The sequence below is a fragment of the Diabrotica virgifera genome, chromosome 10 (genome assembly GCF_917563875.1).
Source record: "Diabrotica virgifera virgifera chromosome 10, PGI_DIABVI_V3a".
Lineage (NCBI taxonomy): Eukaryota > Metazoa > Arthropoda > Insecta > Coleoptera > Chrysomelidae > Diabrotica > Diabrotica virgifera.
This window is the reverse complement of record NC_065452.1, coordinates 101,429,102-101,448,200: the sequence shown is the minus strand read 5'-3', so window position 1 is coordinate 101,448,200 and position 19,099 is coordinate 101,429,102. Positions and strand designations below refer to the sequence as shown.

The window sequence follows — 19,099 nt, the reverse complement described above, 5'->3', positions numbered from 1 at the left end:
CATTATTTTTTTACAATTCCAAGCATTGTTTGACTTCAAAATGTCAACATAATTAACAATAATGTAAATCGATTATACCTTATAGGAATTCGATGGAATAGGTCACAGTGATAGAGACCACTAGTCCTTTTTCCAGTGTCACTCTATGGCAGGAAAGTTTACAAGTCCAATAAATATAAGCATACCTAAAACAAAACAAAATAATTAGAATAATAATAAAAAGATTAACAATGGGTGTTCGTTCAAAAACTATCTAGTCGCTTTTGAAAGCAATTCTTATGGAACTAATTATTGTTTTCAAATGTGACTAGATGGATTTGTTTAGATATATACTGTGCAATTCTCAGATGAACTTAAAACTAAGGGTACGAACATGCCGAAGATACATGGATGTGAGCGGTGTAGGTCGCGATCGCGGTCGCTACATCGATGTCAAAACAAACTTTCATTTTCTTATGAGATCGCACATACCAAAGATGTCTCACCCGTTCACCCTCGCGACCTTGCATCGCGGTTTACAGCGATGTCGATGCCAAAACAGGATAGGGAAAGTATCTTCGGTATGTTCTTCCCGTCATCGATGTAAACCTCAACCGCGATCGCGACCTACACCGCGCTCATCCATGTATCTTCGGCATGTTTTTACCCTAAGAATCAAGTTTCGAAAATGTTATGCGTATCCTGTATTACTATATGGATGTGAAACCTGGATGGAAACCATGAAAGTTAATATGATGAACAAATTAGGAGCCTTCACCATGTGGTCGTATCGTAGAATGCTTAAAACCTCATCTTCTTCTTAGGGTGCCTGTCCGTTCCAAACGTTGGCGATCATTCTGGCCTTGATGACTTTGTTAGTTGCTATACGGAATAGTTGTGTTGAGGTTTTTCTATACCATGCTCTCAGGTTAGCAAGCCAGGATATTCTTCTTCGTCCTGGGGCCCTTTTTCCTTCAATTGTACCTTGTAAAATGCACTGGAGTAGCTCGTATCTGCCTTGATTTCTCATTATATGCCCCAAGTACTGCAGCTTACGGCCCTTCACGATGTTGACTAAATCTACGGTTGTGTTCATCCTCCGTAGTACTTCTTCATTGGTGACTTTGTCTGTCCATGGTATCTTCAGGATCCTTCTGTACAACGATAGCTCAAAAGCTTGAAGTTTCGATAGAGTTTCCGCCTTCAATGTCCACGTTTCTACTCCGTATAGAAGCACTGAGTACACATAACATTTAAGGAGCCTTATTTTTGTTTTTAGAGTGATGTCATGGCTCTTGAACACAGAGCTCATAGTCAAGAATGCACTCTTTGCCTTTCCGATGTGACATTTAATCTCTTGAGCATTGTCCCACGACTCATTGATTATAGTTCCCAAATAGTTGTATTGTGAGACACGTTCAATTCTCATTTGATTCACATACAGATTTACTCCAGTTATGTTTTGCTTGCTGATGATCATTAGCTTGGTTTTGCTGGTATTTATATCTAGTCCATATGTTCTACTGGTTTCAGTTATTTTATTCATTAAGTTTTGCAGCCCTTCTATGGTATTGGAAAACACTATTGTATCATCTGCATATCGCAGGTTACTGAGCTTGACTCCATTTATTAAGATGCGTATATCAATATCTTTTAGAGCCTCTTCAAAAATGTGCTCTGAGTACAGATTGAATATCAGAGGTGAAATTATGCATCCCTGTCTCATTCCCCTTAAGATTTTGACCTGATCTGTATATTCTCCATCTATTCGGAGCACTGCTGATTGATTTCAATAGAGGTTAGCTATTATTTTCAGGTCTCTTCCGTCAATCCCTGTCCTCTTCAGCACTTCCATCATTTGTTCATGTCGGACTGTATCGAAAGCCTTTTTGTAGTCAATCAGGCATGCAAAAACATCACAGCTGACATCTCTACATTTCTGAAACAACACCTGCACGCAAATAAAGCCTCCCTCGTGCCAACGGCGTTCACATTTCCAAACTGATTGGGCGCAATTTGTTCTTCGCATTTTCGGTAAATTCTATTATGGATAACTTTTAAAAACAGCTTGAGAAGATGGCTCATTAGGCTTATGGTCCTATAGTCTTCACAAACTTTTGCTCCTGGTTTTTTGGGCAACGGTACAAACTCAGATTTGAGCCACTCTGCTGGTATTTTTCCTGCCTTGTATATGTCATTAAATATTTCAGCTATTATTTTTATTTGTGCTCCATCTAATAGCTTTAGCAGTTCTGCAGGTATTTCATCAAGTCCCGGTGCCTTTCTATCCTTCATTTGTCTGATGGCTGTGGTTACTTCTTCTGGTAGGATTTCGGGACCTGAATTATCTTCAATTGTGTGTTCTTTTCCTGTTCTAAGGTCGTGGAAAAGTTTCCCCAAGTATTCTTCCCATACTTTCTTTTTATCTTCTTTGGTTATGGCAAGATTGTCTTCATCATCTGTTATTTTTCCGCTGCTGCGTTTTCGGAACTTTCCAGCTATTTCCTTCACCTTTCGATGGATATTGAAATTGTCATATCGACTCTGATACTCCTCTATTTCTTGACATTGTTCTGTTTTGACGAAGATGATAAAAAAACTTGAATATCTGGGGCATATAATGAGAGGTAGCAGATAATAGATATTCCAGTTAATACTCAACGGAAAGATCGAGGGAAAAGGAGGAATTGGTAGAAAAAAATATTCGTGGATCCGAAATTGACTGTCGTCAATGGGCTGGCTTTTCAGCAGATGAATTGTTACACGCCGGGCAAGATCTAGAACTGTACCTATCGGCAAATTGTCAAGGAAGCTACCCACGCCTAAAATTTAGGCACGGTACTCAAAGAAGAAGAATGATTTGTTTAACGAACACCCCTTATAAATCTAATTACCAAAATAAAGTTTTAAGTAGGTACTATAATATAGAGTTATTGCCAACGTCTTTTAAGTCGATCTGTAATAAAATATCCTTTATTTTGACATATAAGCATGCGCAGTATTGCGTCTTTTATTTTTGTCCTTTAATAAAATACAGGCCGCCTGTATTTAAGGAAAATTAGAGGACACCCTTCTTTTAATAAAAGTTCCTTTATTTTGACATAACGTGTCAAAAATGTGAAGAAAGGTCTAGGTCTCTAACTTCACTTGTATTTTGAATTTATCTTGTCACCGTGCTTCTTTGGATTGATAATTTATGTATTGTGGGATTGATATTTGATTAAACTTTCATCATTCAAGTTGTATGTTGGGTTTTATTTATTAAAAAGAACTCTAAGTAATATTCTCAGATATAGATTATTGATGTTTTGATCCAAACGAATATAAAAAAGAACATTTTATTGAAGCTTTAGTTATTACAAGAAGTTGTAAAAAGGAATGTTATGTAAATAATTTTAAACTGTTACTAATTACAATGATCAGACATAGAATATCATTAACTCATTTATTAAACTCAATATATTTTACATTTTTGTATAGAAATAAATCTTTATTATAGATATAAGAGGTAATTTCAATAAATGTTAATGAAGGTTAGGATTATTAGGTTAGAAGGTTAGGAAAATTCTAGATTCAAAATAGAGTTCAATCAAATACTATATAGACTAGACTGTAATACATACAACTCTTGACATTTCCCATTAATTTTGAGGAAGCAAAAAAATAGCGCCATCTAGCGGTATGAGTAGGATAACCAGAGCAATTTAACCTTACATTTATAAAATTGCTTTACTATTGTTTTTGTATAAGTGTTGGAACTATTTTTATTTTAATTTAATTCAGCAAAATTAGTTCGTTATTCAAAAATTTATAAAATTAAATTTTAATGTTTCCGTCAAATTTTACGTTGTCAAAACGTTGTTCAACTCAAGCCGACAGTGGCGCTAGTGGCAACGTGCTTCCAGATTTCTGTGGGAGTTGGATGTATTAGAGTCAATAGTATTTGGTTCAATTTAACAGATAACAACAGGTTAACAAAATAAAACAAAGGTTTCGTAATGAACACATTTTAAACGATAAAAGATCAAACATCAATAGCATGTATAGTATTTATAAATTTATTATTTAAAACCTGCTAATGATCATAAAATACTTCAGATCAGTCACCAATATAATTATATTGATTTATAAATTTATTAACAAACTGCAGTCCAATAAAAATAAAATTAGTTTAAGCTAGCTTTAAATAATGTCGAACAATATTTTTAAACAAACACACACACAATTTAGTTGCATTAGATTAGCTCCTGGTTGAAAATGTATTGCCACAGCTTCTATATCAATATCAACAGCACACTTATTTGCCAGTATTTCAACGTTTTCTCTATTATCTACTGCAATATTATGTAAAACTGAAGAAGCTGACATTGTTCTTTGAACAAAAGGTAACTTGCATCTTATTACATATTATGTTAAAATGGGAAAGCTCTTCAAAATACCAAATGTTCTTTCAATAACAATTCTTGAACGGATTTGTGACTGATTATAAAAACACAACTTCTGTCTAAAAATTCTGCAGTAGTGTCATTAGGTAGTTTTAGTTGAGGACTGGATATCCACTATTCCCTAATAGTATATTCTCCAGAAATTCCCCATTTTATATACCTATAATGCAAAAGTATTTAAAAACTCCTAAAATAGTATTTCCAATTACACTTCCATATTATTGAACGATGAGTATTATGGGATATATTATGTTGTTCTCTAAACATTTTTAAATGACAAAATAATTAAATTTAACGTTTTACTCTTTTCAATTATCTTATTTTAATTTTTATTAACAAATGGAATTTTATAGGGTATTTTTATATTTACAAAAATATTTCATGTCATTTGTCAAAATAAGGGATTCCTTAACTGCATTTACAATACCACTCTTTTAGACCCGTCCTGTATTTGTCCTTTATAAGTATCCTCTAATAAAGGATCCTTTATTTTGCGTTGGCAATAACTCCCTAACGTATACCTAGAAATATTTTAATTTCTTCTCTGTCAGTATAAAATTTTGTCACAAAGTTAAATAAAACTTTTGTATTTTTTTATTTACAAGGATTTTACTAATATTTCTATCTATTTTTTAGCAAATCTACTGTTATTCTCCTGTTCAAATTTCCATGTTTGGACATCTCCAACTCTTCCCAAATTATTATCCAATGATACATTAATCAATCCAGTAGGCAGACCAATAAATACCTTGGAAGTATCTTTACTAGCAGGATTTCCATTCTTCGTTGGTTTGATGGGATCAATTTTTTCAGGCACCATAGCTGATACTGTTGGTAGAAAGAGCGTTATGCTATATGCAGCCATAACAGTCATAATGTGTAGCGTAACCATATCAGCCAGCAAAGATATTTATGTATACATAGTAGCTAGATGTATTATTTTCGTCTGTTACTCAAGTGCACTTGTTTTAGTGCCATTGTACCTTACAGAAGTTTGCGAAGATCACAACCGAGCAAAATTTGGTTGTTTAATGGGTATAAGTATGCCTGCAGGGCATCTTTACAGTTATGTTACAGGAGCTAAAACAAGTCTACCGGTATATACACTACTTTGTGCAGCACCATTAGTACTATTCTTGATAGCTGTTTTACTATTTGTGCCAGAAACACCAGTATACTTGATTGCCAAAGGAAAAATAAAAATAGCTTTAAAAGTATTAGAAAAACTACGCAGAAATAAACAACAACAAGAAATTGAAAGAGATTTTGAAAAAATAAATGATAATTATAAAACTAAACGAAACAGTGTAACAGTATCTGTGGTAGTATTGCTAAAATCAAAAGTAAATCGAAAAGCAATAATACTGGCAATATTACCCATGTGGGTTCAGCATTTATCTGGAGTTACTGTTATTATGCAGTTTATGGTGCCAATTTTTGACGAAGCAGGTACGTTTTTAATCTTTTATATTCGAATATGCAAATATATCATCATCATCATCACTACGGTGCTACAGCCCTTAAAGGACCTTGACATTCTTAAGCTTTATGCGCCATTCTGCTCGATCCCTTACTTGAATTTTCCAGTTGGTAAAACCGATCTTCCCAGCATCCTGTGTTACCCCATCTATCCACCTTATTCTTGGTCAATCCCGTCTTCTCATTGTCACCCACTGCGGTGTTAGGATCTTTTCCACCAAACTTATACTTGTAAATATGCTGCTGTTCAAAGTTATGTCTACGCCTCCATATTCCGTTTTCACAGACCGCTCGGAATATCTTGCGTAGTATCTTTCTTTCATGGCATGGAACGAATAATAGTTGAAGGCAACTTAGCGGACAAAAGATCCAGAGAAAGATCTCCAGTAAGATGGTCGGACCAAATAAAGGACATGACTCATTCTCCAAAGCAAAACAACACGCATAGGGAGTGATAATTGGACAGAAATATTCAAACAAATTACATGACGCCACTACATTCTTACGAAGGAGAAAAGAAAGATGACAGGACCTTTCTTTCAAAAAGGGAATATTCGTCTATTTTGGTTAGGGTCCACGCCTCTGATCCGTATGTGAGAACGGGGACTCAGTATTTTATAGTCTTTTACGAGTTTTTGAGACAGAGGCGTTTGTTAGCTAAGTAATTTGATAGACCATTATAACACCTGTTTACAATTATAATTCGCCTGTCTATTTCCCCTGATGTATTATTATACGGGTTAACCGATGTTTCAAGTTAAATGAACTCTTTCACCGCTTCGAAGTTATGGTCATTAACAATTTAGACCTGCGTCAGCATTTTCAACTCTTGTGTTTGCCTTAGTCGGCTTAAATTAGGTTTTATTTTGATTTATATGTAATCCCATTCGTTCTGATGCTGTTACTAGCCTGGCTAGGATTCCGGTGGTTCTCGCCCTGGTTTTTGTTATAATGTCCACGTCGTCAGCATATGCTATAATTTGGACTGATTTACAGTGGCGGTTCGTGACCGTAGAGACAGGGCCGGCAAGGTTTTTTTGTCTCCTTATATAGGTATACCATCTAATTAAAAGGCTTAAATCATCATAGGAAATTTTTTTGTTTGGTTTACTTGACATTCTCTCTTGTTTCATGGTGTTTTGACAATATGTTTTGATTCTTTTGAGACAAGAGAAATTTCGTTCTTTTAAAGTAGAAGTGGGTGGTAATAATAGAATTGATGATCCGTTTGGTGTAACGAATTGCAGTACTTACTATATAAAATTACACATATTTTGTAACTTATCCAACTTTCTGAAAATATTTGGATCAGCGTAATTTTTAAGTAATTTGTAATAATAAATATCTTGAAAATTCTTTGGAGAAGGTAACTTTTAAATTTTAAATCGTCAAAGAGGTCAAAAATTTGCAAATTTTCAAAATTCGAAAAACGAGTATCTATTTGCATAATACATAGTAGGTATCCAAAATTTCAAAATATATTCGTTTTTCGAGATATGTATCATGCCTGTGTATTTTTTGGGGTGGTTCGAAAATATCAAGCAAACCCAAAACGTTACTGCTTATATATTGGAAACTACTAATCATTACGAAAATCTTTGAGATTTTGCACCAGTATTCTTATTTTATCTTTGGAATAAATAATGTCAGTTGACTGATTTTGAACAACAATGCATATCAAATCGGTTTGGAAACACTTTCTTAAAAATATTTAAAATAATATTAAAAGAGTAATCATTTAATAAAGTTCTCAAACCGATTGCTTCACGGATCAAGATATCACATCACAACTTTCAAAACCGTCTCCTTCGATAATAAATTTTAAAAACTTCCAAAAGCTGTTCACGAAAATTTGATACAGTGGAAACTAACCGAAGTTTAAAATTTCATCGCGTCTGACAAACTATTCGCATTTTTTTAGAAACAAATTGTTCTAAAACAGTAGTCCGTTTGGGCGAGCTAAACTGCCAAGAAAACATGATATTCTTTAATTTTTTTACACGTATCTATCCTGCAAAACTAAATTCATTCTATTCCCATGACAGTGAGTAAATAAAGCTTGTGGTGCAATAGCTTTAACTTTTACCTGGAGACCGTTCAATTCACCAGACATCACGACAGCGCCGTTATAAGTTTGCTCCAGTTTGCCCTACCAATTTATTTTTGATATCAAAAAATTTTAATTTGTTCTTTAAAACACCAAAATCATATTCTGCCTTATTGCTTTTACTCACGTCTGTAAAACCTAAAAACCTCTCATAAACATTACCACGTATCGGACAACAGTTGATAATTATTGTAAATGACATGATAATCAGAAGTTTCATCTACTTCTAGCGAAAAGCAAATGGTTTTCTGAATCTCAGATCCAATAACGTTATTCAAAATGTAACTAATTGATTGTATTAGTTCATTCTGTACTGTTTTAGACATGCCGTTAAATATCTTAGAATCAAAAAGTAAATTAGAAAATCCAAATCGTATTTCTTAAACAATTTTATTAGTTGCTTATCTATAATTATATGATATGACGATTATACGATATTATATATCTATAAATAAATGATAATTCCTGATAACTTAAAAAAATTACAATATCAATTTAATGACGTAAAACGGCGTGATTATTTTTTACAATTTCTGCCGATGCTTCCAAATGAAACCGGCAGATTGAAATGTGCCGTACCTGCCGCTTAATGCCTACTTTGCCTACGGAGAAATGTATGTTTGGTTGCTCATCGACTTGTATTTCTCGTTGAGTTTTACGTGTAAATCGTCAAGCTACGGATGAGCTGAGGTCGGCTAGCCGAACAGTCTGATGAATGGCTCGGATCATTCATTTTTGAAAAGTCTCTTATGCGCAGGAATCACTTAACGCTCGGATTGATCGAATTCTTTTAAAAACTATGAATAATATTTAGTCTGTATTATCTGACAGTTTTTTTTTTATTTCATAGATACAAAAAATGACATAAACTCTGATTAAATTGAATATTAAAAAAATCTATAATATTTATAATTGTGTGGGTCGGCACTGCCGACCCTGCCGACCCTGACCGGCCGCCAATGCTGATTTATTAAATATAATGTCTTTGCTATCTAAATTAGCGTCTAGTACGACTTTCTCTGAAAGAGCTGACATGCCAGCGTGTCTCCCTACCTTAACTTCTCTATATTTAAAATGGAGTTGACGAGTCCTTCTGAATTTTTACTGCTGATAGCAAATTGGCAATCGTTACAGTTATCATGCATAAGTTTTTTAAAATTCCTTACTCATTCAGAGCGTTGTAAAGACTTGGTTTTATAACACTGTCATATGCCGCTTTAAAATAGATAAAAGGATTGAACGTCCACTGCTGAAACCTGCCTGATATTCTCCTATTTGTTCTCCTGCTAGAGTTATAATTTCATTCAGTTTATTTGTTATCACTTTAGTTTTTAATTTTAGTGTTGTGTTTAACAAATTAATTCCTCTGTAATTCTCCGGGTCAGATTTGTCTCCCTTTTTGAAGAGAGGGTGCTTGAACTCTATTCTTGTGGTATTCTATTTTGTTCTATTATTATTTTTTGGATTAGTTTTACTGAATAGTTCTTTGGTTAGATCTGGTCCTCCGAGCTGTAGGACTAGGAGTTCACTCGTTATTCTGCCCTCTTCTGGCGCTTTTCCATTTTTTACTTAATTCTTTCTTTTCCTCACCCTGCTCAATATTTATTTCTTCGTTTATCGTCACTTCTGCTTTTGTTGGGTTATTATCGTCACCTTTAATAGGTATAGGTACAAAGATATTCTAGTGTCTGGTGACATGTGCTGTATCTCACCTTTTTGGAAATACCCATTTTGTAATTATTCATCGTCGAAATGATTTTTTGATTGGACTGAATATCTCAACCCAATATATACATATTTACGCCTTGATGAAGTCACGCATTTTTTCCGCGCAGACAGATCGCGGCGAAAAGTCGCAGCACTCACTGCGCTTCTGCATACTTTCAATCTTGAAGGTTTCACTAACTAGCAACACAGGTGCGTAGTAGCACAGTTGCTGCTGGTTTAACCTTGTACATTCGTTTTTAACATGTTGCCTCTTGAACTATTGTTGGAACTACTGGGATCATTCGTTTTAACATGTTGTCTCTTGAACTACTCAGATCATTCAAAGATTTGATAATTTATTTGACCTATTTAATTCGTCTAATATGTCTAACCCTAAGATCTGATCACCATAAAGATTTTTCACTGAGCTAGTCCAGTCGTAACTTTTCGCCACAAATGACAGATAACAAGATGGCTGCCTCTACAAAACGAGACTTCAAAAACTTCAACGGCGCCCACGAGTGTCATTACAGTTTGTTTTTAATACTGTAATCTCAATCTCAAGTACAATATTGGACATATTCCAAATCAAACAGCTAGTTTCTTCTTGTAACACTTCGTCGAAAATTTCAGAAATCATCATCTCATACTCTGTAAATTATTCAGAATGGCCGCAACTGAGAAAATTGTTTATGTTAAGAATAAAGTCCCAATATATAATCCTCAAAAAATATTCATGATACCGCTACAACTTTTAATAAAATAATACACATAATTTCTCAAAACGTTGTGAAAACAATTATTGTCAGGATATTTTCTATGAAAATTATTGATGCCTCTGGAATTTCATTTGGTTTCATACACCTTCCTGTCAATCGGCGTTCAGCCGTCGATCAGAAGATAAAATATTCCGACCGTTGCCTCATCGCCTTTCATAACATACCGCAATTGAAGATGAAACATCAGGAGAAATAATTCCAGATCAGCGGCAATAAATACAGAAACTAAGATACACATAGTTTCAAAAGTTATGCATCAGCATTACCCAAAATTTTCGCTATCATTAACTATTTTCAGAAACTACTGTTAAAAAAAAACGTCATAACGTTGACAGATATTTTTTGTTTTAAAAGAGATACTGGTTTTTTAATAAAAAAAAATAAAAACCAAAAATGTATTTCTAATTAAAATGGATTTAACAAATTAAAATTTAATATCGTGTATTTCCACCACAAGCATCGATGCACGCCTGAATTCGAGCTCTAATACTGCTAACAAGTCGATCAATCATTTCCTGTCGCAGATCCTCCCATTCTTCTCTACAGGCAATTATTGTAAGTTCATGATGTGGTCTAGGAGGATTCTTTCGGGCATGAAGAGCTCTGGAGAACACATCACATGCATGGTCAATGAGGCTCAGGTCTGGAGACATGAAAGGCCACTCAAAACGATGAATACCTTCTATCTCAAGATAGTCATTAACCGCTTGAGTTCGATGTAGGTGGGCGTTATCATCCATAAATACAAAATCTTTGCCCACGGCTCCTCGCCATAATCTCACATCAGGTTCTAAAATCCGTGCGATGTACATTTGTCTTGTTTACTTGTTGGTGGTTATTGAGTCCCGTCAATAACCACCAATTCCATGCGCCAACTTGCAATAATACTCGCTGAAAACAACACTGCCACCAGCGAAAGGAAGTATGGAACATTTGCTAGTTGTGCAGCTCTTGTTTGCTCTCGCCAAACACGAATTCGCCGACAATCACTATTTAAACAGATTCTGGTCTCCTATGAAAAAGCACAAAATTCCAAAACTATTAATGGAGCTGTATGTGCTTTTGAACCCACTGGAGACGGTACAAAACATGTCTAGGTTTGTATCTGAGGAACTCTTATTGGTCGACGACGCCTAAAATCAGTTCTAAAATTCTTCTAATTATCTAATTCACTCTGAGTTCTGTAGCATGCCTGAAGTATCTTTGGAGGGCTGGTACAGACATAAAAGAATTTCTCCGAATAAAAATTTTGATATATCTTATGTTGCTCATTAGTAACTCGGTTCTACCAGAGCGTGTTCTATTCTGTATTGAATTTGTCTCCAGAAGCCTATTCCACATCCGTGCGACATCACTCTGGGAAACACCCACTCTTTCCACCACGAATCGATGTGAATGGCCTTCTTTAACTAAAGAGATAATTTATTCTTGCACGGTCCAATTAAGAAATTAAATTACGATTCATTATACTAGGCTTGTTCAATTGAAACGTATCTTTGATCCAGAAAAAATTTATCGGTAAACATAACTACAAATAATTACTACTTATTTAAGGACCATAGTTCATTGTTTCACCAACCCGTGTATACTCTGTTTATAGAATTCTTGTGGCTGAGGTCAAAGAATTCTTTTGCAGCATTTTATATTTCTTCGTCCGTCTGAAAACGATTACTTTTAACGATGTTTCAGTGAACCACAGATGTGAAAATCGTCGATACTATAGCGTGGATACTCTAATATTCTCTATTTATTTCGTTATAGATTTTTTCATTTCTTCGGCAATATAAGGCCGAGCATTGTCGTGAAGAAGAATGACAAGCTTTTCTGGACGTTTTGGTCATATTGCTTGATTAACCTTGTTTAAAGTTTCATTATACAGGTTTTCGTTAATGTGCTCTAGGTTCTGTAAACTTCATGAGCAACTGTTGAAAAACATGTTAATATGCCTTGCCCGCTTTGAAATTGGTATGACTGCACGCTGAGTATATTTGGACGGATTAAATGCCATTTTGAAGTCACAATACTTCTTAAAATAGCAGTAAAATTCAAATGATAGGAACTGATCATAACTAACATTTCAAAACGTCAGTTGAGTGATTACAATTGTTTCCATGGCTATCCTGACCAAAGATATGTTTCAATTGAACAAGCTTATAAATCATGTTTTCAAAAATTTTACCAGAATAATTTTTTCAAATGTTTACACTTTGGCAAAACCGGGTCAATCAATTTTATTTAAATAAAATAAAAAAACCAAATGTGTATTTTATACAGTCGAACCCGCTTATTGGAATAGCCTTTGTGCCAGGGAAAAATATTCTTATAACCGGGATATTCTAATAACCGATCATTGGTGGCTAGCCGAAATAAGTGTACCGAATATACGTAATAATAGTATTTACATACTATGCCAATATGTATATCATATACATAATCAGTATATGTAAATGGTTTTAGGTCTTTTTATGTCAATATAATTAATACAGTAATTAATATGAAATGTATGCAATATGTAGATACGTAAATATTTTTTTAATAAAATGCATATTATAACAAAATTACTTATTTTTTCTTAAGAAATTATCGTTAATTATAGCTTTTTTGTTGTTAATCCGTGTGGCCGTCCTTAATCCATTGGTTGAATCGAAGTTGTATTGGCGGCAAGAAATGGTTTGTTACATTATTCAACCTCATGTCGCGTCGGGTTAAAGTAAGATTTTTTCTTTTCGAATTTAACAAAGCCATAATTCATATCTTGCAAACAAGTAGGTACCCTCTGGGTGAATTCTAAATAAACTGCTTCTAAAAATTTTATAACAGGCATCTAAGTGGGTGAGAATATGTACAGAACTTTGTAGACAAATAAAAATTACTTTATAACCCAAGCATTTGTCGGCTAAATATCGAATTGATACTCGTAACAAAGTAATAAATATTTATTATCCTAATAATATATAATCCAGCACTACATGCCTTTGACGACAAACAATTTAAATTTTTAGTAAATTGTAAAAAACAAATTATTCGTTAACCTGAAAAATATTCTAATAAGCGGTATTATTTAATTAGAACATATTCCAATAAACGGACAAATTTATTAAGGAGTAAATGGAAACGTTTCGTGCCCTCGAATTTATATTCCATAAACCGGGATATTCCTGTAACAGGGATTCTAATAAGCGGGTTCGACTGTATAAAAATAAATATTACGTGATAAGGATACGGACTTATAAAAGTGAAAAATCGTGAATTCCAGGTGTGATGCATAACTTTTGAAACTAATGTATTATTACAAAACATAAGTCATGAAAACCTACTACTTGTGAATTGATAATTTTAAAAAGTTTATTAATATTGTAGGGGGACTTTATTTATATCCAAACTGTAATACTTTTTCATTTTCACTCCTTCTTTTCTTCTTCTTTTGTAGTAACTCATGGCTAAATATTTTAATTTTAGGAACTAACTTATCTGGAACTACAGTATCAGTGATAGCAGGAACAATAAAAATTATAATGTTCATTATCACGGCCCTATTTGTTGAAAAGACTGGAAGAAGACCCTTGCTGTTACTATCTGGATATGGTACTGGAGTCTCCCTTTTCCTTCTTGGACTTTTTTTATATTGGAACCATATAAAATGGCAGTTCTTATCTCACGTAGTGTGGCTGCCAATTTTGTGCCTACTTTTAAATCTAATTGTATACTCAATAGGCTTAGGACCGATTCCTATGGCAGTTATGAGTGAATTATTTGATAGCAAATTTAGACCAGTCGCATTATCTTTTTTAGTAACTCTTAATGGCATTCTTGTTTCTGCTCTTAATTTTTTGTTCCCAATTCTAGAACGCAATTTTGGAACACATTGTTGTATGTGGTTATTTAGTATTTGTTGTTTTGGGGGAACAACTTTAATTTATTTTTACCTACCAGAAACTAAGGGTAAAAGCATTAGTGAAATTCAAAAATTGTTAAATAAATAGTATATACAGGGTGATCAACTTTTCTGACAAAACCGTTAGACATGAATATGAAGTTGTTTTTGTTGTATGGGGTATTTAAAGACTAATATCCAAATTTCACTGAAAATCTTAACCAATTCAACGACCTATATAATTGAAAAGGGGTTCAAAAACTACGACCTGTTATGGCTATAATTTCTAAATGATTATCAAAATTTTTAAAATTGATTGAGTTTGCTAATATTCTTTAAATCCAATGCAGGGTAAGTCCAAACACAAATTTATTATTTGCTCAGTATTTTTAAATGCATTACCCTACATTTTATTTCACCATCATAACCTTAACTAACTGTAGGTTAATTTTTCCTAAGTATTTCCTATCCTTAGGTATACTTAACAGTTTTGAAGATATTTTAAATTGTAGTGGAAAAAGTAGTATTTCATTAATTAAATGTATTATTTTTATTTACAAATATTTAAAAGCAATACAAATTAAAAAAAAATTAATTAAAGAAATGGTATTTTGTTGTAGCAGTTGTTGTTCGAACATAAGAGCAAAAGAATTCAATGTGACAATCATCATCTCAGCAAACTTAAGCAAGAATAATCAACAAAGAACGAATCAGATGTAAAATAGACATTGATGACATCAGTATTGAACAAATACCTAATGGAATAAAATACCTGGGAATAACAGTATCCAGCTACACAGGTTTGAACAAAGATGTGAGAAATCAAGTACCAAAAGTAAAGAGATTGACAGGATGCCTTAATAACATTATATGACGATACCCCCAAAGGAGAGAGCGACAATAACACTAATAACACTATATGACGATACCCACTGGAAACTGCAGAGATGATAATACTGAGAAGAATTACAGGAAATACGCTGAGAGATCGAAAGAGGAGTGAAGATATTACAAGAAAATTTAACGTGCAGTTTATAAACGAATGGACACTAAATAGAAAAAAGAATGGAATAACCACATAAGCAGAATGAATAAGGGAGACTCATGAGGTCAAAATAGCGAGAGATAAATCACCAATCAGTAAAAAATTATCGGCCGACCCCGCAAAAGATGGAACCTTCCATAGATGTATCAATCCGGCAATGAACAAGTAGAAATTGCTTATAAAGAGGAAGAAGAAGTAGAAGAAGTTGTTCCAATTTAGCTTCAGACTTGAAGACTGTTTTCAAATGATCTACTTACGTTTGTAAGCATTTGTGGGGGAACGTTATGAAATTCGTTTCTACATAAATTCTGACCTGCCTGTCATCAGTTGTTGTTGGAGGTCACGGTATACTAGATCTTCAATATAGCCTAGCAGAAGAAATTGACTTTACTTAATTCTGGTAATCAAGCTGACCATTGGATTGATCCTTCTGTTACTATCCATCAATTAGGAAATTGCTCATTAAATTTACCTTATAAGTGACATATGATGAGGAGTTCGGTCATGTAATCAATACCATAATAATTGAGGGGGTCAGACGTAAAAGGGTTTAAGTGCAGTTTTGATAGTTGTGAGATAATCAGCTTCAAAGCTTTGAGTTTCATCAATTCTAAAAGTCATTAAACTAAAATATGTCTAGTGCACAATGTTCTGTAAAATGATAAAAATATCTCTTATTATTTCGTTATTACTCTTACTATATCCTTCCTTTTTTTCAATTATTAAAAAAATGTACTTGAATCGGTACATGGTGTTGATAAATGTTGCTGGTAAAACGGTTCAAATGCAGATGTTAACTATTATACTAATCATTTTTATCCCAGCTGTTATCCACAGTATAACTACAACTGGCACATTGCATAATACTTAATTAGTTTTCAAAATTCGGTACAAATCTAATATTTATTTACTTGAAATTAGTCCTGTATTAACCTGAGGTTTTTACAGAATACTAAAAATAGTTTTGTGGTAAAACGGTTCAAGTGCTTAAACTTAAACCCGTTTACTACTACTACTTGTTTTTACAGAATTATAAAAATAATTTTGTGGTAAAACGGTTCAAGCGTACTTAAACCCATTTACCACCAATGCAAAATGCAATTGTTTTCATTAAATTTAATGTAATGGCGATAGATCGCGACTGTAGGGCGAAATATGCTTGAATCCTTTTACCACCAAGTTAAAATACCATTTAAGTATGCGAATCTGTATTTGAGCTTATTTTTGGAAAAGTGCACTCAAACCCTTTTACTTCTAACCCCCTCAATTGTTAAAGAATCTTTTTTCCCTAAGTTAATGGCGCTGGCAGAGCTGGCGCTGGCAGAGCCAAAAGGGCCCAGGCATTGTTAACGGATCTTGAGTGACAGGTTTTCAAATAAAATAGTTAAATGCTTTACTAAAAAAAAGCAAAGAACTTCTCCGTTTACTGTTACCGTCTCAAACATTTAAGAATCACCTAGTTTAACTCTTCGTAATTATGTAGTACGGATTTTATGTGGAGTAATAGGGAAAGATAAGCCAATTGACAATATGTTTTTGTGAAACGTTGCTTCATCTTCCAATAAAACAAAATCGAAAAATTTCTTTGTACAATTTATGTTTTGCTGTGCCCATTCACATAAATCTATCTTCTTTCAAAACCATTTTTGCAGTCCGTAAAAATAGATCCGTAAATACGTAATGTCTTGCTCACTTGTAATATTTCGGATACTTGTATGATGATACTAAGTATCCTCATATATGTAATATTTAATTCGTCTTCTTCTGTTATAACCGTTTTTGTTTTTTTCTTTAGTCTCATATAACATATAACTCTAAGCCATTGTGATTGAAAAATCTATCCGTTTCATTTTGAAATGCTGGCTTTCGGTTGCCAACTATCTGCATATCGCTGATAATAGACTCTTGCCCCAGGTAAACAGCTCTTATTGTATTTACCATGTTTACCATGACATATTATGTCTACCTACTATCAGTTCTTTCCTTTCAAAATTCATTGTTGACTGTTGTAAAATAATTAAAATTGAATACAATGTTAAAACAATGTACTATGTAATCTAAAACTGAACTGTCAATTTGTGAAACATACCTTCATAGCTAGCTTGATCTGAACGAATATTTCAAACACATTCTATAAAGAAAATAATTCCTTTATTTTATTTTGTTTGTGTGTTGCTTGAAATATTTATAAATAGTAACGTAAATAAAAATAATAAATCTAATTCATGAAATACCCCTATTGGATAGCTATTGGATATACGCGTATGAAATACTTAGGACAAAAATTAAACAACGTTGACTTTAGTTTATGACAGAGATATAAAATACAGAGCGATGCATTTAAAAATATTGAGCAAATAATGAATTTGTGTTTTGACTTGTCCTGTATTAGGTTTAAAGCATATTAGCAAAATCAATTAATTTTATAAATTTTGACAATCATTTAAAAACTAAATCATAACAAATCGTAACTTTTAAATTATACAGGGCACAGGGCCGTAAGTACAATGTTGGGGGCCCCGAGGCAAACGTGATCTGGGGGCCCCCTACCGGGGGGTCCCCATCTCTCATCTGTAATTATCTGGAAAACGTTTTACGAAGTTGATTAATTCGTTTTAAAGATCTTGTTCGTTTCCATTCAAAATAAAATCAGTTAAAATCAACAAAATCAGACTTCCAGATTCCAGTGGAATCTGGAAGTCTTTCATCTTCGCACATTTCATCGAAATATTTATTCGTCTTCTGCATTCTTTTTGAAGCGAACCCTACTGGTATTCCCCAACGTTGACACATATTTGAAGCCTCTTCAAAGAAAGTTTTAAGTTGTCCTCTCATTTCATTTAGTTTTAAGAGGCTCTCTTCAAGTAAACTGTAAACTCTTAAAAGGTCCAAAGATTTTGATGGCAGTGTTTTCGAGACTTAGTTGAGGATTTCAAGGATTTTATTTTGCGCAACTAGTAACAAAACAGATTTGAATGATTCTAGTTTTTTTTTTTCAGTTGTGCCGCTTTGTCTCTTTGATTTCTTTTGTTACTACTTGTAAAAACTAGATTTGACAGGCACTTCAAAACATCGCAAAATCTGTGTTTCAATGCATTGACTGCATCAAATCTTCTAGCCCAGAGTGTTGGATTGAGAGGTTTGAGAGTCACTTTCGAGGGACATCTTTCAGATTGTTATAGACGGAGAGGCAGCGCTGAAAAATCTATTTAAATTTACTAAAGCTAGATTTTTCACAGTTGATTACTGTGAGTGTGTAGAGAAACATACTGCGGTCGGTCAAGCGAAACGTAGAACAGGGGTTACTGAGAGGGTATCAAAGTTGCTTTCCTACGAAGGTAATTATTTCCATTTACTAAGGCTGAAAATCAGTACACACATTCTAAATTAAATATAAATAAAAGTTATTATAGTCGGTCATCTGTATGACGGGACAGAGCCGGTCGGTCGGCTCCAATAGTCGATTGAGGAAATGAAGCATTTTGGCTCGCAATTTTTTCGTCCAGCATGGATTTACTTAAAAATTTTCACAGAAGGTAGGGAATAGTCCAAGGATAATTTTATATATCATGCCACTATCATACGCTTAAACCTTGGGGGTGGTTGCCACCCCATCTCGGGGGTGGGAATATTTTATTACATTTAACCATGTAATTCGATGGAAAAAGTGATTCTAAGAAAAAA

General features: G+C 33.7%; 1 protein-coding gene across 1 annotated transcript in view; it reads left to right on the top strand.

The window, feature by feature from the left end:
• The window catches only part of LOC114330847 (facilitated trehalose transporter Tret1-2 homolog), a 57,393-nt gene extending 38,565 nt beyond the window's left edge, over positions 1-18,828 (top strand). Inside the window, exons 2-3 of the mRNA XM_028280270.2 lie at positions 5,061-5,873; positions 13,956-18,828. Coding sequence (XP_028136071.2) covers positions 5,061-5,873; positions 13,956-14,479 — 1,337 coding nt within the window. The 3' untranslated portion in view covers positions 14,480-18,828. The remainder of the gene's footprint in view (positions 1-5,060; positions 5,874-13,955) is intronic.
• The last annotated feature ends 271 nt before the right edge of the window (positions 18,829-19,099 follow it).